The sequence below is a fragment of the Artibeus jamaicensis genome, unplaced genomic scaffold (genome assembly GCF_021234435.1).
Source record: "Artibeus jamaicensis isolate MK-2021 breed Jamaican fruit bat unplaced genomic scaffold, CSHL_Jam_final contig_525, whole genome shotgun sequence".
Classification (NCBI taxonomy): Eukaryota; Metazoa; Chordata; class Mammalia; order Chiroptera; family Phyllostomidae; genus Artibeus; species Artibeus jamaicensis.
The window spans coordinates 13,692,678-13,714,500 of NW_026521874.1; the positions used below are offsets into that span (position 1 = coordinate 13,692,678).

At 51.6% G+C, this 21,823-nt stretch overlaps 1 protein-coding gene across 3 annotated transcripts in view; it reads right to left on the minus strand.

Moving 5' to 3' along the window:
- Nucleotides 1-5,803: 5,803 nt before the first annotated feature.
- The window catches only part of TPST2 (tyrosylprotein sulfotransferase 2), a 44,548-nt gene continuing 28,528 nt past the window's right edge, over nucleotides 5,804-21,823 (minus strand). For all 3 annotated transcript variants that reach the window (XM_037153273.2, XM_037153272.2, XM_037153271.2), the window contains 5 exons: nucleotides 17,187-18,092; nucleotides 14,426-14,624; nucleotides 11,770-11,820; nucleotides 8,849-8,897; nucleotides 5,804-6,279 (listed from right to left, as the gene is read on the minus strand). In XM_037153273.2, the coding sequence (XP_037009168.1) occupies nucleotides 8,856-8,897; nucleotides 11,770-11,820; nucleotides 14,426-14,624; nucleotides 17,187-18,028 (1,134 nt within the window). In that variant the 5' untranslated portion in view covers nucleotides 18,029-18,092 and the 3' untranslated portion in view covers nucleotides 5,804-6,279; nucleotides 8,849-8,855. The remainder of the gene's footprint in view (nucleotides 6,280-8,848; nucleotides 8,898-11,769; nucleotides 11,821-14,425; nucleotides 14,625-17,186; nucleotides 18,093-21,823) is intronic.

Consider the following 21,823-nt stretch of genomic DNA (forward strand, 5'->3'; position numbering starts at 1 on the left):
CTCTGTACTCCTAGTGACATGTATTGTCACTGTGCCCGACCCAAAGTATGTCCTCAAGAAAGAAACTAGAAAGTGAGGTTTTAGTACAGAGCGGGGTGGGGGGGGGGGAAGAGTCTTAACACCAACAGGTTCACTGAGGAGCAGAGTGAGGGAAACAAGGACACGAGATAAGCCATTTTGAGTCTGGGCCTGAAAATGTTTACACAGCTGTTTGTAGCCCAAAGCCAAAAATATAAGCACAGCTTGGCTTCTCTGAAGCTGTGTCTATAGCTTCACACTAGACTTTATGGAGGTGTAATTACTTTGATAATGAGGAACTAATGGGTTTGCTTTGTCAAATGGGTCCCACCACGTGACTTCTGGGGAAGAGAGGTTTGTGGACTATTGTGAAGTCATTAAGAATGCAGGCTCTGATCAGGGGATCCGTGTGCATCCTCAAGAATGGGACAGATCACAACAATGTACCGCCTGATAGGATGCCCAGGGAAGATCACAGCATCACTCCTGTGATGTTCCTGCTGCAAGTGCATACTCTGGACCAAATCACGAGGACACATCAGACAAACCCAAATAATGGGACATTGCACAAAACTAGCCTGCAATCCTCAAGAGTGCCAAGGTGGTGAAAGCCAAAGACCCTGTAACTTCCATACTGAAGGAGACTAAGATATGGCAAGCAGATACAATCATGACCAAACTGGATCCCTTTGCTATAAAGGAAGTTATTGGGACAAGTGGCAAAATTCAAATGGAGTCTGAGGTTTCCATGGAGTGATGGTAGTGATGTGTCCATGTTAATTCCCTAATTTGGGGGGGATTTGCAGTTACATTGAAGAATGTCTTCGGGGGTGACAGGGCATTAAGTAGGCAACTTAATTTCTAATGACTCTGAGAAAAAGGTTTTCATTTAGAATTTCTTTAAAGGAGATTCTGGAGTAAGACTTCAAGGATCCCAACCTCTATTTTTCTGCCTCCTAGGTTTGGGACCTGGGGCAGGTTGCCTCACCTCTCTGGACCTCAGTTTTCTCATCTGTAAAGTGGGGATAATGAAAGTACTGCTCTAAAAGGGTTGGTTTCAGGACAAAAAAGGGGGTGAGGCTAATTAAAGCTCCTGAAATAGTAAGTGCTTCATACATGGTTGCAGCTAATTTTGTTTAAAAGACCCAGTCTCATACCTTTGCACGGAAGGTCTCTCAGCCTGAAAGCTTTTTTGGTTCAAATCGCCAGACTCAGGAAAAGCAAGAAAAGAGGCAGCCAGAGGCTTAGATTTAGGATCTCATATCTATTCTGGTCTCTAGTCACCGCCCAGAGAAACCTTGCTTTGGGACTCAAGGACATCCAGACCTGTGTTTAGATTCCCAATGAGGTACTCAGACATGTAGCCTTCCCAGAGAGGTTGCCAAGCAACAGGGCTCTGCTGCAGGAGCCTGGCGGGGCCTTCGGACACTCATCGGTCCAGCCCTCCCTTTTCACAGATGAGGCAATGGAGGCGGCCATGCCACGAGAAGCATGCCCAGGGCTACACGGCGAGTTTAAGGATGGAGCCAGTTCTGGAACCCATGAGTTCAGACTTCCGGGCTGGCACTTTCTCAGCTATTCCATGACTGGGGCCCCTGTACGATTTCTGTCTGCTTATTTGAGCTAATATTTCAAGTGATTCCTGTCTGTTCAGGCTCCAAAGACGAACCCTTTGCATGCGTCATCTCTTCAATTCCTCCACCTCCAGGGGCAGTCTCTGTAGCCACCTGAGTCCACACTTAACCACCCCTGTAGGCAGCCTGCACCATCCTGCCCTGTTCCCGTGTTGCCTTCAAGAGACTTTTGGGCAAAAAATCCTTGCTCAGTTACAACTTGAAATAGATTGATACCATAGAAACAACTCACAAGTGGCATTTCAAAGCTGATATATTTAACGTCTAGCACAAGTACCTTTTCTAGGACAGTGACATTATACAGTTGCACATGGCTTATTCTTATTTTGAATCTTGTCATAAAAATATATATTGTGTCCTGAAGATTGAGATCAGCTAGATTAGCAAATTTGCCTTCCCTGTAAATGTATCTTACAGATGGTTTTCTATCCTTTCAAGAACTTGTAAACACTCTATCCCTCTGTAAAGCAGGGACATGATGTTCTGCAGGCTTGAGGCATTTCCTGTGAAGCAAGTGTCCTCAGTAGCACACAGGTGAGACAAGGAGCCACAGCCTTCATTCATTCAGTCGGTCACTCACTAATAAATATTTAATAAGCTCCTATGTATCACCCATTGCACTGTTAACAATTACCTTCGAGCAGAGTCACTGGAAACAACAGTAAGCATCTATTTCTCTGGGTGGAGGAATTCAAGAGTGGCTCGGCGGGCTTGGTCTAACTTAGGGTCTCTGTTGGGGATGCGGTCAGGACAGCACCTGGGACTGCAGCCCCGGCCAAGCTTGCTTGGAGCTGGAGGAGCCCCTTCGAAGGTGACTCACTCCCGGGGCTGGCAGGCTGGTGCTCTGGCAGGCCTGAGGTCTTTGCCACGTGAGTCTCTACCTGGGGCACTGAGTGTCCTTGTGACATAGTGACTGAGCTCCCAGAGAGGGATTTGAATCAAGCGATAACAAGGCCAAAGTCACAGTTTTTTATTTTTGTTTTTAATGAACTCACCTTGGAAGTCACACGCCGCCATTTCCCTAGTATCCAGCTGGTTGCATGGTCGGCCCTATTTAGGGTCGCCAGACTTAGCATATGAAAATAAAGGAAGGTTCCACTGGAATTTCAGACAAATAATGAATAAAATCTTAGTGTATGCCCCATGCAGTATTGTAAAAGACTGAAAAGGCCATTCATTGTTTGATCTGAAATTCAAGTCTAACCACCCATCTTCTGTTACTCTGGAACCCCGTCCTTTTTCAGTGTGCAAAGGGCATGAATACCGGGAGGCGAGGACCCCCAGGGGCACCTTGGAAGCTGCCTCCCACAACCCTCCATAGGCCAGGAATGATGTGGGGTAAATGGCGAGCAATTAAAAACGACGGTTCCCACTCGTTCAGTTGGCAGTTCAGTAAGAACAACCTGAATCAGATCGCCAGGCAAACACATGCAAAACCCCAACCATGACAAAGTGCTTCAGAAAGAAGGGGCTGGAGCTTGGGACGGGTGTGGGGTCCTCATCAGAACAACCCTCGTTATGTTTTGTAGACTGAGCTTTCGCTCATGACTCTGTGTGTGTGTGTGTGTGTGTGTGTGTGTAAGGGGTGGTATATGGAAGATTCTGCTATTAAAAGAAAACAAAATCTTGCATATACACCCAAATCAATACACGCTGAAAATGGAGAAAACCAAATAAGGTCCGTGCTCTCCCTAATTTCCTGGGTTTGCTATTGATCAGTTGTGTGTCAGCACCAGGAAAGCTGCGAGGACTCTGTGCTACTTTTGCAACTTCATACCAATCTAGTTGGCTCAGAATAAAAAATTCACCAACAACCCATTAAAAAAAACAGCTGTTGCTTATAGAAACAAAGTTTGATGAGAATAATCCAGACTTGCGGAAGGACTTCAGTTGGAGTAGGGCCACTTGGTCAAGGGCATGCCCAGTGGAGGGGAGCCACAGCTTTCACCCGAAGGAATGGCATTCTTGTTGCTAATTATCCTGAAGCGTTTGCTTAGAACAGAGAAGGAGGGCAGAGGGTAGGAGATGTCCTCCTGGTTCTAGGCCCGTATTTGGGGCTTGGGGACACCCAGAGGAGCTCCCTCAGTAGCAAGAACCATCCCTGGTCCCAAGGCGAGGCTGGGGTTTTGGGTGACCTAGGTTTTGGGGAACCTGGAATCACTATAATTTCAAAGACAGGTCTTTATTTTGTACCCTAATTGCACAAAGGGAACAAGTGGTAAAGCCATACATTTAACTGCAAAAAGGGAAGACTTGATGAATTCATCGGTTATTTGATGACCTGCAGGTAAGGTGGATCGTGTTTTTATGACTGTGGCTGATTCTGTTTTCCAGAGATGGCCACCTCCCTGTCACCCCTCAAGCTCTTCTGCTTTGTGACCTCACCACGTCAGCATCAAGAGGAGTCCGTTTCTCTGCGCTCTCAAATGTGGGAGAGGCCTGTGACAGCTGTGACAAAGGAAGGGCAAGTGGCACTGGGCCAGTTCCAGGCACACCCCCGAACTCGCCAGCGGTTGTGCTGCCTCTGGCCTCTTACAGCACTTGCTCTGGGGAGCAACCAGCTGCCATAACAGAAGTCTGACGGTCCTGGGGCCGCCACGCCACGAGGAAACCCAAGCCAGACGTGTGAAGAGGCCACATGATAAAGATGCCCAGCAAAAAGCCTCTGATGCTCCGACCACCCCAGCCCTCGGCCAGACATGCTGGTGAAGAAGCCTCCTGTTGACATGCGTCCCAGCCGCCCCCTGGCTGTGAGGACCAACCTCCTCCCTCCAGTTAACTCCCAGAGCTGAGATTTTGCAATAAATTGTGTTAGGTCACTGCGTGTTGGGGCTGGTTGGTTTTGCAGCAAAAAAAAAAAAAAACAAGTGGAACAGTGAATGGGGCTGGATGGTCTTCTGCTTCCCAGTGAGTGTTAACCACGAGCTTCCCATGTTCATAACCATCAACTGCCCAGCCCAATGCACTTCCCCAAGACAAGGAGAGATGAGTGGTTCTGCACCACGTCCCAAGCACCCCTGCTCACGTCACCCATCAGCCCCCCACAATAAGCCCGGGAAGTTTCACTTCCCTGTTTTATAAATGAAGAGACAAAGGCTCGAGTCACTCCTCTGATAAACTGGCCCAACTCCAAAATCCATGCCGCAAACCACTGAGTCATTTCCTTCCCAAAGCTTCACTATCACCATCTTTAAAGACGCAAACTGGCCCTGGACCAGTGGCTCCGGTGGCTGGAGCATCATCTCGATGCGCCAAGGCTATAGGTTTGATCCCTGGTCAGGGCACATGCAAGAGTCCACCAATGAGTGCATCGATCGGTGTAGAAACAGGTCAGTGTTTCTCTCTCTCTCTCTGTCCCTTCCTCTAAAATTGACAAGTGAAAATTAAAAAAAAAAAAAGATGAAGAACTGTCCCGAGCCCCGTTGCTCTCCAAGCCTTGGGAAGCTGAGCAGTAAAGGGTTAATGCAGCAGGCTTAGAGAGTTCAAGGCCTGCACAGGCCCAAGGACAGACAGGCCCCTGACCAACCCTGGGCGATCTCCTCTAAGCCCCCGGAATATTCTGTCCAGTAAGAGCCTCTCGGAATACCTGGGACCCTAAACCACACCAGGTCAGTCTATGCTGGCAAGGTGACTTGCAATGGGGACCTTGGGTGGTGCTCTATCCTTCGACCCCTGCAAGGGCTGGGGACTGAGTAACTGAGGTTAGTCATGTGGTTGTCCTACGCCTGCGTGACCGCTGCCTAATATAACGTACCAAACGCCAAGGCCCAGGTGAGCTCCTCTGGGTGGCAACACTGAACACGTGGTCACACAGCGCTGCCAGGACAATGAAGCACGTCCACAAGACTCTGGAAGCTCACACCTGGGCTCCTGGGCTCTGCCCCACATGTCTTTGCTGATTCCACTTGTATCCTTTCGCTGCAATAGACCATAAGCGAGAATCTAATGGCTTTTCTGAGTTCTGTGAGCCCTTTGGGCAAATCACTGAACCTGAGCGTCCCCTTGGGGACCCCCCAACCCAGGCTGGAGCCGTGCCTGGCGTGCACCTGTCCTCCAGCCTTCGCCTGCCATCCGTCCACCCACCAAAATTCAAGATGCAGACACAGGACCTGTTTGCTCTGTAAAGAAGGGCACACACAGATGAGTCCCTCTCCACTTTAGTCAATAATATATTTTTGTTCTTTGTGAAATTGAGAACTGAGGAGGAATCAGAGAAAGCCTCATATATTAAATTCTTAAATAGATTCTTTGAATTCAATTCAAAAATAAGAGTCAACAGGAGAGGCACAGGTTGTGGGCCTTGTCCCAGCAAACAAAGCCACCAGTGGTCCAGCGAAGGGAGGGTGGCAAATTCCTTTCTTTAAAAAAAAGTTCTCGAGGGGAAAAATATAAAATACTTAAGTTTCAAAGGCCTGACTACTTCCACACTCTTTGTTTTCTATCCCAGAGGATCCGAAGATAGAGCGCTTCGGGAAGAGTTCTCAATGGGTCAGGCTTTCAAACAGAAACAGATACATTCCTTGTGGGCAGTCCCGTGACAGCAAGCAATATGCTTGGATTCGAGGGCCGATTTCCACTCCGGCGCAAAGTCTCTGCCCTTCCTGGCAACAGAGCCGCTTGCAGAGATCTGAAAGTCGGGGAGAAAAGCCTGTTAGGCCCGAGTAACGATTCTGAAATAGACCTTTCACATCTGCATGTGTGACTACAGAATGTATGGGCTTCGCACAGTCACACGAGATGTGGGGGCATCTCTGTGCACCCCAGATGAGGATTTAAATTCTGTTTCTTGGCCGTTTCCTCCCATCTCCACCTGCACTCACCTGGCCTCACAGATACGCTCTTCTTATTCACAGAGAGCCGATGGCAAGGATGGCGTGGTAAAGGCCAATGAATGTCCGGAGGCAAGGGAAGGGTCGGCATTTCAAGGCCAATGCCTTACTGTCACGGGGAATGAATGTGCTACACTACTTATACTGGCCTGACTAGCCAAAGAGTAGAACGAAAAGGAGAACTAACAAAGTAAGCTTACAAAAGAATCCATGTAAAGCTACCCATGTTGCTCTTAGTAAATGGTAAACCCAGCTTGTTACTCAAACCTGATTTTTCTCTCAAAGCTACAGCCTATACGTTAAAGGTTTTTTGTTTGTTTGTTTATTTTTACTGTACTTTACCATTCAGCAGGTTCCATTGCTGTGTGAACCTAGGAAGCAGCCTGACCCCGGGACCTCAGGAGTTCAGCTGCTAGGAAGTCAGATGGCATCTCAAGGACGCTGACCGTAGAGGTGTGTACCGGGACCAGCAAGAACGCTGCCTGCAGGACCACAGCCCCCTCCCCCCGATTCTTTGGTCCTGCTTCCCCTCGCCTTCCTGATAACCCCCCCTGCCTGCACTGAGATGTTAAGATGGGCTTTGGGACAAGAGTCTCCCATCTTCTCAGGTGGCGGGCACTTGAAGAAACCACTTTCCTTCTCGTGAGCACCTGTGTCACGAGTTTGGCTTTCATTGCAGCTGCTGGCAGGACCTGTGTTTGCTTACAACTCCAGGAATTAACTAATGCACCCCGTACACGGAATCTTGTTGTAACAGTAAAGCAACAGGTATTTGGCTTTTGGTACGGAGAACATTCAGAATTCTACTAATAAACTGGTAGAAACAGAGCAAGGGAAATGAGAGGAAGAGAGAAACATGGAGAAAACCTGTTTTCCATGGAAGGGTTCTTTTCTCTGGAATAAGCTAGAACTCTAGGATTTTAGCGCAATTTAAGATGGGAACTCTGGTGGCCCCAGCTGGGTTGGTCAGTTGGTTACAGAGTTGCCCCGATATGCCATGGCTGCAGGTTCAATCCCCAAGCAGGGTATATATAAAAATCAACCAGTGAATGAATAAATAAGTGGAACAACAAATCGATGTTTCTCTCTCCCCATTTCCTCTTGAAAAATCAATTTCTAAAACAAATGTACTCTTTCCTAAAATGGGAACCGTAGTAAGTGATAGGGACTGACTGTCCCCAGCCCTGCAGGCTGGTGCAAAGTGGATTTTGTTTTTAAGATGATTATTTAAAAATAAGGAGACTGCCCTGGCTGGTGTAGCTCAGTGGATTAAGCACAGGTCTGTGAACCAGAGAATCGCAGTTCAATTCCCAGTCAGGGCACATGCCTGGGTTGCAGGCTGGTTCCCTGCAGGCCAGTTCCCAGCAGGGGATGCATGAAAGGCAACTATACATTGATGTTTCTCTCCTTCTCCTCTAAAGATAAATAAATAAAATCTTTAAAAAAAAATGAGACTAAATCTAGAGTCTGGGCTAGAAGCCATTTAAAAGACACGGGGAAATACCTGTGCATATCAGTGTCCGTGAACCTGATCGGGGAGGCTGGGGTGCATGGGGAAGTGAGCTCAGTCACCAGACTCCACAGCCGGGGCCCAGCTCTCCCCTAGTCGGCTCACTTTGTCCCACGACCACCCTTGGGGTGGAAAATGGAGGCTGCGTTGAGTCAAACCTGAAGGGAGTTCTTAAATCTTTGACTTCAGTTCAAAGCCAAGTTCAGAACCCATTCCACTACCCCTTAGCAAAACACAGATGGATAAATATGCACTTAAAAATCGATCATTAAAAGCAAACTCTGGGGGAGAGGGCTCTGGGGGATAACTCTGCCATATGCTGACTGGCTGCCTCGGGCAAGTCAAAGCCCTTCCTGGGCTCAGGCTTCCTGCTCCGTGAAATGGGACGGTGGCACCGCCCACCTCCCAGGGAGGCTGAGGGTTAAAGGGACACGCGGGGAGGGGAGCGCTTGGCCCAGTGCTGCAGGGGTTATTCTTAGACCAGAACTGCTGTGGCTATTATTGAAACATTAATTGCTTTGGGCCAAACCTGTAGCTGTTTATAGAAGCTGGACTAGCATTCTGTGCAAAAAGCGGTTCTAGAATCCCCCATCCCGCTGGTCTTCGGTGCCCCCCGCCCAATGCCAGACAAACCATTTTCTCCTTGGCTCAGCATTGATCCCTGCCCCTGACCCCATCCAAGGCTGGCAGACCAAGCCTTGATTCTATGAATAGCTCCCCAGTCTGTCACCATGGAAACCTCCCAAGGGCTGGGTCAGGCCACCTTGGGGGCAACTCCTCCCCAGGGAGGCTCTGGAAGGACAAGCTTTTCAGAAAAGTGGCCCCTGGGCTCAGAAGTGGTGGGAAGGAGGGCCTACCTGGAAATCATGAGCTTCCCAAGGGGGAGGAGGTGCTGTTCTGGTTCACCTGGAAGAAGATGACACACAGAGGAAGGGGTCAAGACCAGGTCAAGGTGCCAGGGTCTCACTGCCCCGCGGTTCACCCCTCAGCATCACAGTCAGGCATACACACACTCACCCATTGAATATTTTACTGCACATCTACTACGTGCCAGGTGCTGGGGTACGTGAACCTGACAGACCCAATCCTGTGCTCATGTAGCTCACATTCCAAGGGGGAGAGAGACCATCAAGCACACGCACAGGGAAGATGATGTCAGCCCCAGGCAGCACAATGGGCCGACAGCAGGGACCACCGCTGGGGCCAATGCACAAGGTGCCCAGGGCAGGCCACTCAGGGGACACCCTTTAGGCTGCAGTGCGAGGAAAACCTCCGGTCTTGGTCCAGGTTTTGGGCACGTGGCTCCTAAAACCCCTGGAATCTCCAAGCATCTTCTGTGTGCTAATGAGATGGCTATGGCTGGGGGACCCAGGGAAGTGTTGGGGCGGTGGGGGGGGCTGGTCTCCACAGAGACCAACAGGCGATTGAAGGGTTGGGAATTTCAGCCCCATACTCCCCAGCCTCTGGGGAGGGGAGAGGGGCTGGAGATGGAGTTACTAACCAATGGTCAGTGGCTGAATCAACCACGTCTACTTCGTGAAGCCTCCATGGAAGTCCCTCAAAGATGGGTTCAGAGCTTCCGGATAGGTGAGCACACGCAGGTGCAGGCGGGCTGGTGCACCTGGGACAGGCGTGGATGCTCCGCCCCTTCCCCAGTGCCTTGCCCTGTGCCTCTCGTCTGGCTGGCTGTTCCTAAACTGTATTCTTTATAATAAACCCATAATCTAGGAAGCACAGTATTTTCCCGACTCCTGTGAGTTGTTCCAGAGAATTATCAAACCTGAGGAGTAAGGGGTGCAGGAAACCCCCAAATGTGTAGCTGTCTAAGCAGAAATGGGGGTACCCTGCATACCCCACTGCAGCTGGCACCTGAAGTGGGGGCAGCCTCACCGGATGGGGCCCTCAGACTGCAGGATCTGAAGCTGTCTCCGGGAGCCGGGGCCAGAATCGCACTAACTGAACACCCAGGTGGTGTCTGGAGAACTGGTTGTTACTGTTTGAAAACACCCCACAAGCCAAGATCTAAAAGATGAAAATGAGTCCAGCCAAGCAGAGATTGGGGTGGAAAAGCATCCCCGGCAGAGGGAACAGCAAAGGCCTGGAAGGGGAGGGGCTTAGAGCTGAGGGAGCAGGATACGCTTTTGCATTAGTTGCAATTCTAGTGTGTGAGCCGCTTTGTCTTCCTGGGTGGTATTTTTCCATTTTTTTTCGGTTTCACAGTGGCCACTTTGGACGGCTACCTGTGGTGCTATAGAATGCCACGTGCCACCATTTACTTAACTGTCACCCTACGGTCACTTCCGGTTTTTACAATACCCTGAAGGAAGTGGCATGTACAGGGGAGGGTCTGGGAGGGGAGGAGGGCAGAGAGCGACGTGCAGGGTGGCTCTCCTGGTGAAGGGCGCTGAGCACACGCCATTCCTTCACATTTCATTCCTTACAGAGCAAAAAACAGCCCAGGACAAGCTGAAGGTCCCCAACACACCCTATACTGCAGGGGGCTAGAAAGTGGTCCGACTCTTTTGTGAAACAACTCTAGTCTCCTAGTTCATCACAAAACTATCCGGACCTTTCCACCCACTGATTCTACTCCTTAAAAATGTATTCTAAGGCAATGAGTCGATAGAGCCCCACCCCAAACCCCTTGCCAAACAGAAGAGAGGCACAGCTAGGGTGCTGTGCACATGACATCATTCGGGAGAAATTGTATATGGCCTCAGGGCAACAGCTAAGTTAACTGGTGCCATGTAAAAAGAACGCCCCCAGAGGGGACTGTGTAGCCATCCAAGATGGCAAGTGTGAAACCCACTATTTGACTAACAAAGCAGCTCATACACTGGAATCACCGTGAATGCAAAGTACCTGTTTGGGCGGGCAAAGGAAGGTGACCGGCAAAAACGCAGTTTGTGATTGCAGCTCATTCCTCTCAGCCCTCCCTTTGTGTCTTTCTACAGCATCGCTTTGGTTAAAACAGGCAAGACATGAGAGCTCACTAATTCTGGCAACATGATTTCACAGTGGCAAGCGATGGGTCTTCGATACCCTCAACGGCAGTGTGGGCGCCTCCCCAAAGAAGGGAGGTGTGCACAAAAGCCGAGTCCCCGGGCAGTCGGACTCCTTGACTTTGGTAATTAAACAAGGGACTGGCACAGGGCGGCCCGCCCTTTATTTGCCAAATTAAGTAAAAAACACACACACACACACACACACACACACACACGGGAAGGACTGACGCTGGCACCGCCACCTCCCTTACAAGGGAGGAGGACTGCTGTGACGGCGGTCCAGGGGCAGCTCCTGACGCTGCCCATGGCCCCCACCTCCCAGGGACAGGGAGCATCCTGGACGCATGCGCCGCAGAGCCGAGGGGATGTGCGTGGGGTGCAGGAGCGGCTGCGCGTCTACGTCGCACAGATGCTCGCACCGCCTGACCCTCACCGTTCCCCTTCCTTGGTAGGCCGTTGAAAATTTCGCGCTGGGTCATGTTTGGGAACTGCTGCCTTAAATAAAATGGAATGAATGGCTGAAGGCAGAAAGGGGCCACCAAGTCCCTTCAACTGCCGGGAGACCAGGTGAAGGGAGAGGCCCGGGCAGTGGGCAGCTGAGACCTGCCCCAGCTGGTCAGACGCTAGACAGCCTCTGGCCGGACGCACCCACCCCACCCGGGTTTCTGGTGGGGAAGCTGCCACCCACGGGAGATAAGCCAAGTGCACGGAGTCGCACAGCGGGTGGCACAGCCGGGGGAACAGCATCCAGAATTCCCCTCAGGGATTCTAACCTGGAAATAGCCTTTCAGACTGGCTGGTGTTTTGTAGTCTCCTTTCAAGACCTAAGAAAAAGAAAAAAATATCATTCTCATGGAAATGGTCAAAAAATAAAATTCAGTCCATTACCTCCACGCCCATCCACTCTCCCACCCTCCCACCCAGCCACCCATCCACTTATGTACACATCCACCCACCCACCCATCCATCCACCCTCCCTCCCTTCCTTCCTTCCCTCCTCCCACCAACTAACAAATATTTATTGAGCTCCTCTTATTCCAAGCATTATTCTAAGCTCAGCGGGTACAACACTAGCCAGACAACTAAACTTCTTGGATTCCTGGAGCTTCCGCTTTTCAGGGGTAGCCAGGCAATGCACAAGTAACAATAACACAAATAAAGAAGAACATATCAAAACACTGGAAGTGCTACAAAGAGAGTAAAATGAGGATGTGATCAGGAGTGAAAGGGCGGCCTCTCTCTAGCGGTGGTCAAGAAGGGCCTCTGGGAGCTGAGACCTCAGCGACAAAGAAAACCAGCCAGGCTGCGCTGAAGGAAAAGCACGCCAGGCAGAGGACACTGCCAGGGCAAAGGCCCTGAGGTGGGCAACGGAATTCCAGGCCTTCTGCTGTCCCGCGATACAAAGGCACAGTCCAGGCCAGCGCTGTCCAGAATAGAATGGGAGCCAACTGCGTAATTTAAAATTCAGTAGCCACATTTTTTAAAAAATTTAAAAAAGTGAATCAGCTCACATTAATTCTAGTTATATCTTTTACTTAACCTGATAGATCTAAAATGTCAACGTAACATGTAATCCATGTAAAAATGACCAATGAGAAACTGCACTTTTTTTTTTTGGACCAGAACTGCAAAACCCAGTGTGTACTTGACATTCACAGCAGCTCTACATTGGGGCCAGTCGCACTTCGATGGCCGTGCCAGGTCAGGAGCTAGTGGCTGGAGTGGGCGACACAGGCACAGACGACTTCACTGACACTGGGGTCCTCTCAGTCATGCAGTGTACTGCACCCCAGGATCCATTACAGGAACACGGAGGGCACATGTGTGCACACACAAGGCTTTCAACAGGGGAACTTAACGTTGTAGTAACATCCAACCCCTGCAAAGACTGAATGACTGACTGTGTAGCACTCGCTGAGACGGTGGGACCCCCGGGCAGGAGAGCTCTTCGAAGAAAACTGGAGACATTTCCATTTTAAACACACAACACAGACCGATCCTAATCATCGGTGCATGTTGGAATTTTTTATGCAGCACCCAAGGTCAGGCCTTGTTCCAGGAGCTTCTGACCCCGCCCTCAGGAAAGACAGGGGCCTCCACCTTGTAAAGAGAACTCAGAGGAGCCACTGCAGGGCCTCAGGCTGGGAAGGTGCGGTAAAGGGGGCCCTGTCCTGCACCCCTGCCCCCACCGCAGCTTCTGAGAAGCACCCAGGGGGCTGGACGTCAACGTCATTTCACGAAGATTTCTTCTCCTTTCTAATCAAGTTAATTTTTTTACTGTGAAACACAGCCTCTGCATACAGAAAAGTATATAAAACACCAAGTACAGTTTAAAGCATAATAACTATTTGTTAAAAAATAAGCCCATAACAATAAATATCGATAATAAAAATGATAAAATAAAATACATCCAGGTTGCAAACAACCACACCGTCACTGTGGTCTGGTTGTCTGTCTACATTGGGTCTCTGAGAATCTCCACAAACAGATGTTTGCAAAATGCTCTGATGTCGTGGGAAAGAGGAAGTGGAGACCCAAAGACTGGCCCGTGCTGCCCCCATCACCGGGTGTTGGTAAACCCCCTCTGTGACGGGGAGGTGTTACAGACTCATCAGCACCAAAAGGGATCTTTCCCCTTGAGTCCATGGAAGGATTCGAGGAGGCCTAAGACAGGAACGACTTTCTCCCTTCATGATTCAACCCCAGAACTGGGACGGCGTGTGTTTAAAAGGCTGAGTGAGTGCAGCTTCTGTGAAGACTCTGGGGGGCTGGCAGGGCCCTTCCTCCGGCCCGGGTCCCATCTTCAAATATTTCCTCTAACTCAGTGCCTATAAGGAAGTCAGAACACAGCAGCCAAAGAGAAGTAGAAGCTGTGACAGCAACATGTAAATACGAGCACAGACTTGTGAACTTTCGTTGATCCAGAATTAGCCTGCTTTTTTAAATGTTTTCAAAACATGTCTTTGAAGTTCTTTTCCTTGACCACCTTAACTAAGGGGGATTTAAAAAGTAACTCAAGCTGTCCGTTGCTCATATTGTCTGAGAAATCAATGTTAAAAACCGTATAGGGCAATAAAGAGACCAAGAGTTTATTTATGCCCAGCGTCAACAAAGCCTTGAAGTGCTTTAATAAACAGACAAAAAAAAAAAAAAAACCAGCCAGAGAAATAAGTAGAAAAAAGTAAAAAAGTGTAGAGAAATAAAGCAACATCAGCGCACAGATAGGCCTGTGAGTTAGATTTGAAGAGTGTGAGAGATAGTCAGCTATGAGCTTCCTTGTGGCCCAAGCAAAAAGGGAAATACAAACAGCCATACGATTCACCATGGCCACTGCTCAGGAATCAAGAGACTGTGTTTTTTTCGGATCGCTGGGGCTCGCGCCCCTGCCGCAGCCCAAGAGCACGCCTCCCTGCGTGCACGCGCACTCACCCGGTGCGTGTTGTTGACCACGATGGGGTCCGGGTTGCCGTAGTTGGGAGGGTTCGCATAGGGGTCATATCCCAGCCGAGCCAGCATGGGGGCAATCTGGGCCATGTCCCTCACCACATCCCCAGGGATGTGACCAGTCCACTTGGAGAGCGCTTCCAGGTTCACAGGCTTGATGACCTGGTCCGTGGATCGCTCGATCCTGGAGAGAGAGGACAGGCTGGAAGGCACCCGGACAGGCTCCCTGCTCCATCACTCTGGGGCAGCAGCAAAGACTGGTGGACTGGGCCCCCAGCCAGCTCTGCCTCCACCAACTAAGACTGTGGACGAGTCTCCTGGCCTCATCCCACCTCCTCTGTGCAGTGTGGGTAACAGCATGTGATGGGAAGTCAGAGGACGGTACTAGGCAGCGAACACTGGTGGTACTTAAGTCCTGCCTTCTTGATGTCTCTGACCTTTTACAAATAACCTTTTACGTATGTGACTGAGATGGATATTTTGTTCATGAGAAATAATTATCAAACACTAATGGTGAGGCTAAGAGTCCCCGTGGTCACCACTCCCAGTCCGTTGGCTCCCTATAGAGACCCAGTCTCGGCATTCTGGAGCACATCCTTCCAATTCCTTCTCTGTGCTTCAAATGGTAGAGCAGCTAAGAGCTGACTCAGGACCCAGAATGTCTGGGATCAAATGCCAGCTGTACCAACACCAGCTGTGTGGTCTTGGGAGAGTCACTACTCCTCTCTGAGCCTCAGTTTCCACCTCCGTGAATGGGAATAATGACAGCACCCACATTATTGGTCGGGCTGTTATAGGGGGTAAATAAGTTAATAATAGAAGAGTGTATGGTACATTGGTGTTAGCTTTCTCTCTCTCCTCTCCCCCACCCCCACCAAAATATCTATAATGTTGTCTGTAGTTTCTGAAACAGAAACTATACGCTATACATATTGGTAACTCTTTTTTTCTCTTCATCGCGTTCTTCTTCCCAGCTGTGTAGCATCCTTGCACAGCTGCTTTGTCCATTCCCGGACATCAAGGTGGTTTGCAGCTTTGTGCTGTAACAACGGACCACCATCACTTTCCGCGTGCTTCCTTCCTGGGCCCTGGACCTGGCTTACCCAGCCATCTGACTCATGGTGATCCAACTGGGTACGCTCCAGGGGCCTCCCAGGATGCACAAGCTTTTTCTAGGTGCTTCCATCCCCACTAAGAGATGACTTGGGGAAAAGAACAGAAAGAAAAAGGAGGACAGGACTGGGAGTGAGGACTGGGGAGGGAAAAAGGGTGTGGACAGGTGGGAAGACCATGGATTTGGAGTCTGCAGACCTGGATTTAAATCTCAACTCCAGCTAATGTGCCAAAACTCTCAAATACATGCACAGGCTCTACCACGACCCTTGCAGCTCCAGGATGGAAATAACACAGATGCATCGAAGAACATGAATGGGAGCAAAGCTTGATACGAAGCAATGAAACTAGAAATAACCCATGTATGGGAAGTGGTAACAGAACAGGGTGACGCACACAATGGAGTATTGCACGGCCATCCAAAACGAGGGGGCGTGGCCCCACATACTGAGTGATCACGGGCCACAGAGGGACACGGTCGTTAGGGCTCCTTAGTCAGTAGCCCCTGACCAAGGACCAGCAGGCCGTATATCAAAATCTGGGTGGTGGGATGACGGGTTTTGCTTCTTGTTTTGTATATTTCTTCTATTCCCCTACAATAAAGATGTGTTTCTCTGGTAATCTGGTGTTTTGTCAGGAGAATTTACAAAATCCCAGTTACAGCACCTTCTCACCAGGGTGAAGCGCCCCTCTGGGCTCAGGGGCTCTTGGGGATGGAGTCTGGCAGGACCTGCTGCAAAAGAAGCCTGGAGAACCCTTTCACTGGGTTCTCCAGGGTGCCCCGGCCTGATCAGGATGGAGACAGGGAGCTGCCTGTCATCCTGCCCTGTTCCAGTGCTCTGGGTCTCAGCAGAAGGTCAGCCTCCCAGAGGAGGAAGGCAGACAGCGCGGGGCAAAAGGAGGGAGGAGGAGGCTGAGCGCACACACCCCGGAGTCCGACAGACCTGGGCCCAGACCCCAGCACCACGTGTGGCTGGCTGTGTGGCCTTAGGCCAGTAGCTTCTCCTCTTGGAGATTCAGTCTCTTCATCTGTAAAGAGGGGATAAGCAAGCTCCTACGTCTTCAGGTTGCTGTGGGCATTAAAGGAACAGTGTTTGTTGGGGGATTAACTCGGTGCCTGCTACACAGCAGGCGCTGATTACATGGCAGTGATGGTGAGGATGGTGAGTATCCCAATAAAACAGTATCAACACTAACAAGGATAGCAACAGTAGCCCCGGAATGTGTTACCCTATTTGGTACTCTCAGGTGTCTAGTATCTGTAAGGTAGACAGATTAGAGCCCCGTGTTACAGATGAGGAAATGGAGGCACAGAGAGGTCGAGTCACACGTTCCAGTCACACAGCGAGGATGTGGCAGAGCTGGGACTCCAACCCAGACAGCCTGGTTCCAGAATCTGTGTTCTTAACCTGTGCTCACTAAAGCCTCCCTGCAAAGCCTATTCAGGCTTGCTGATTCTGTCAGAAAAGAGACGAGTGACTGCCCATTTTTTTGGACAATGAAGCTGAGCCTCAGAGAGGTACAGGGACTTGCCCAACACCACACAGCTCAGCGACAAGGAGCCCATCTTCCCACCAAGTGCCTCCCACCCCAGGACCAGGGATCTGGGAGGACCGTCAGGGGGTCCACTCACCTGGACAAGGAGACGCCACCAGGCTTGCCAATGAGGTCCTCATGGTGCAGGACGGCATCGCTCCAGGCGATGCCAAGGAAGTCGAGGATGAGCTTGAGGGAGCGCCGCGGGTGCAGCACCAGCTGCTCGTAGTAGACCGGCAGGCACTTGTCCCTGCCCACCTCCATGCACTGGGCATACATCACCTCGATGGCCTTGTTCCACTTGGTGAGGCAGTCGCGGTAGCTGCTGAGGTCGAAGCCCGCAATGGTGACCTTCCGAGTGATCATGGAGTGCACCGAGGCCCGGCCGTCCCGCACCATCAGCAGGAACTTGGAATTGGGGAACAGGCGCGACAGGTAGACGGAGGACTTGAGTGTGAAGGGGTCCTTGTTGCAGAGGACTCGGGCCGGCTCGCCGTGCTTGGCAATCACCTCCAGGATGAAGGCCTGCATGGCGGCGTCCAGCACCTCGTCCGTCACGCCCGCCTCATCCAGCCGCTGCTTCTCCTTGCTGGACTTGGACCAGGCCTGGCGCATGGCCAGCACGCGGGGGATGATGCGGGTCTCCTCGCCGCAGCGCACCTCGGGGTGGGCGTCCAGCATGGCGCGCATCAGCGTGGTGCCGCTGCGGGGCACGCCGCCCACGAAGATGAGCGGCATGGCCTTGCCGTAGCGGTACTCCTCGTGGTCCAGGCCCATCATCACCAGGTCCTCCTGCTCCGGCCGCATGGTGCGCCGGGGGCTCTGCAGGCCTGCCAGCACCGCCCGGCACTCCAGCATCTGCTGCCCCAGCTGGACCACCAGGACCAGGGCCAGGGCACAGCCGGCTACCAGCAGTACCCTCCGCACCGACAGGCGCATGCTGGGCCTGGGGTGGGGGGCCTGCTTTAGCAACAGGTCAGCGGGAGGCCCACCGGGCTCACATCTGGGGAGAGAGGGACGGGGTGGTCAGGGAGGCCTGCTAGCTGCTGGCCCTTTGCCATACAGACCCAGATGACAGCAAATGCGAGGATGGTGACAGTCATGGCGAAGCACCCATTCACCGGGCTGGGCACTTCACCTATGTAGTCTCATCAGGTCCTCCAACCACCCTACGGGTAAATGCTATCGTCACCCTGTGGGGACCCTGAGAGCCTGGGTTCAAATATCTTCTCACCACTTCCTCAACCACTCAATGCCTCAGTTTCCTCATCTGATCAGTGGAGGAAGGAATTATTTTTAAACTGACAATTGAAACGTGGACTAGACAAAATGTGGCAATCAATAATGCGCTGAAACGCCCGAGTCCAGCCGCACATCCTTCCCGACAGGCTTTTGGCCTGTTTGGTGCATGGCTGTCTCCCAGGGCCTCGCACGGCATCTGGCACTTAGTGGGTGTGCAGTACATGTCTATGGATGTCCCTGGGTTGAATGAGCAGGGCCTGGCACAGACTCACTGCTATGAAATGCTCTCTGTGGAGCTTGCTCCCGGGCCCCCAGCAGGAAGGCAGCGAAGCTGGGGTCCAGGCCAGTTCGTTCTGCTGTGAATGAACACACTCTGCCTCTGCACGAGACACTTTTCAGGAGAAGGTACAGAACACCCTGGTCTGGGCTGCTTCCAGAATCCCCATCCATTCAGTCTTCATTCAATGAATGCTTATGAAACACGGAAAGGTGCCAGCACTGCGTTCAGAACTGGGGACGGGAAAGCCGGTGAGACTGCCAGGCCTCTGGCCTCAAGGAGCTTATGTCCTAGCAGGGGATGCAAATGGCAGCCAGCCAGGGCTGGGTCGTGGTGACGGCTTGCGAAGCAATGAACCAGCCACTGTGGGAGGGATCAAGTAGGGAACGAAGGAGGGCGGTCAGGCAGGGAGGGCATCCAGGAGGAGGTGACACACAAGCCAAGACCTAGATGAGAAGGAGCCGGCCATGTGACGATGTGTGGGAAGGGTGCTCCAGGAAGATGAAACAGGGTGCAAAGACCCCAAGAGAGGAGAGGTGTGGGGTATTCAAGAACCTCAAAGGAGGCTGTTGGGGTCGGGGAGGGGTGGAAAGGGGAAGGTGGGGGTGCTGCCAGGCAGATCCTCAGGGGACAGGGGCCGCCCTGGAAAGAGGGCCTGCAGGCAAGGGAATGCAGATGGGGAGGTCAGGCTGGAGGCTCACACGGTGTCCCGGAACTGCGCTGGGGGTGACGTGGGAATGGGGGGAGGGCATAAGTTAGGACATAAACTATAACTGTGACCCCGTGCTCCCCACCGCGTGCAGCTTCCGCTGCATGAACAATGACCGGACTTCAGCGGCAATTCTTCAGGCAGGGGTTGGAACAGCAGGGCCCACCCAGCCCAGCCCCTTCTTCTCTGGTCTCCTCCAGGGACAGATCTGCCTTCCACCCCAGTTTACCCACAAGGCCCTTCGATTCTGCAACAAAAGCCAACGCAGGAGATACAGACTCGGACGCCGGACACTACGCCAACCCCACCCACACCAGCCCCCCTCTGCCTGGCCCTGGCCCCTTTCTGAGACTTCGTTTCCTCTCCCGTTTCGCTCCAGAATCAAAGTCGGGGCTTGAGGTTTCTGAGCATTCAAGGAATCAGGCAGACCTGGGTTCAAATCCCACCCAGCTTCCTATGTAGCTGTGTGAGCTTGGGCAACAGACTTTACTTCTCTGAGCCTCATCTGTAAAATGGGTCTAAGGGCATCAACATCAAAGATTAATAATGAACATTAGATGACCCTCCCAAGTAGTTAAGAATGTGCTCAGTACATAGGAAACATTAGAAAGAATTTCAGCAGTTTCTGCCATGATAACTGGTTATTCATTTATTCTAACATTTAATGAGCACCTACTGTGTGCCAGGAATTGGGCTATGGAGCTAAGAGACACAGTCTCAGCGCCCCAAGTCCAAGCACACACACCACGGACCAAATCTGGGAGGGGTGATGGGTTCTACTGCGTAGGTGAGGGAAGGCTTCCTGCAGGAGGCAGCCCTCACGCTGGGTTCAGAACAGTGAGCAGGTGAGGTTTCGAACAGCCAAGTAGAGAAGAGAAAGAAGAGTGTTCCTGGCAAAGGGGACAGCCAGTGCCAAGTCCCACATGACTGGGGAGCTACCAGCAGCTTGGGGACCAGCACAGGGTCTGGAGGAAGCAAAGCGGGGAGACAGCATTCCCTTCTGGACTTCCGATTCAGCCCGAACCACCAGAGGACCAATCCGCCCTTAAGGGCCCTGTCTGCCGGGTGCCCCGCCGTCCACAGCAAGTGGAAAATAAACACCCAAGCCCTGGGCCTGGGGTTGAAACACCTGAGAGGCCCTAGCATTTCCTGGCCATGTGGCTTTGGGAGAGTCACTTCCCCCATCAAAGCCACAGTTTCCTCCCCTGCAAAGAGGGGTGGGTCCCCTGACCTCGAAGGTGCTGGGAGCCTTCTAGAAGGGCCTGACAAAGCAAGGATGAGCCTCCTCCTGGCGTCACTGGCCTCTGAGCATCAGAAATTGGCTGGGGGCCCTCTCCCCAGAAACTTGCTACTAACGATTTTGGGGCTCACAGCTTCCCCGAATTCGGGCTCTGAGATGGGGAATCTAATTCCAGGGCTACTGTGGGCAGAGGGCAGGGCGGGAGGACACAAAGCCACTCAGAAGTCCCCGAGGGTCCCTCAGCTTCTTCAGGTGCTCCCTGAAATTCTCTTCTTCCACCAGAGACTAGAATCGCGCAGATGATTATTATCACTACCTCAGTGTCAATGCCCCTGGGGAACTGTCCCTCACACTTTAGTTTGAATTAGCATAACCCCCCTTTCTTCCCGACACTTAGTGGGGAGTGAGAGAACTGAGCTTTGAGGAAACAGAGGCTCATGGGGGAGGTGAGGACAGAGATGCAGAGAAGGGGAGAAAAGGTGGGAATCTCGGAAAGATCTTCCCAGAAAGGAAAGGGAGAGTGGGCACATTACTGTGTACACAGCAGTCCCCTCCTCCTGGGCGACACCTGCCGAGACCACCCCCCGTACCAAAAGGTGTATATGCTGTGCTTTTCCTAGTCGATCACACCTGGGCAGAGTTTAAACTACTTTTGCACTTTGGGCCATTAGTACAGTAAGGGTTACGCGAACACAAGCACTGTGAGAGCGCAGCACTGGTCTCTGACACCAGAGAGGGCTGCTGGCGGGCGGGGAGCGTACGCAGCGTGGAGACGCTGGGCAGAGGGACGGCTCACGTCCCAAATGGGGCTGTGAGAGATTTCATCACACCATCTGAATGGTGCACACTCTCAAACTTAGGAGCTGCTTATTTCTGGAACTTTTCATTTCATATTTTTGGACCACGCTGACCATAGGTAACCAAAATCACAAAAAGTGAAACCAGGGATAGGGGGTCACTACTGTCCTTTCAAGCTTCTTCGGGGTTAGATGTGATCTGGATACTAAAGGCCAGGAAAAAAACCCTGGAAGAAGGGATAGACAGAGTAAGAAAAATGTCACCAACGCTCCAGCTTTGCGTAATACCAGTCACTCATTTGGCAACAGCATTTTGAAACAAAGCTCCTGGGTTTTGTGTTTGCATGTGTGTTCGGCACACGCTATGCTAGAGCTTTTTCCACGTGTTGTCTAACAGGTGCCCCCTGACCTCTGGGCCCGCATGCCTCAGCCCAGCAGCTCAGCGAGAAGCAACCTGCCCAAGGTCCCA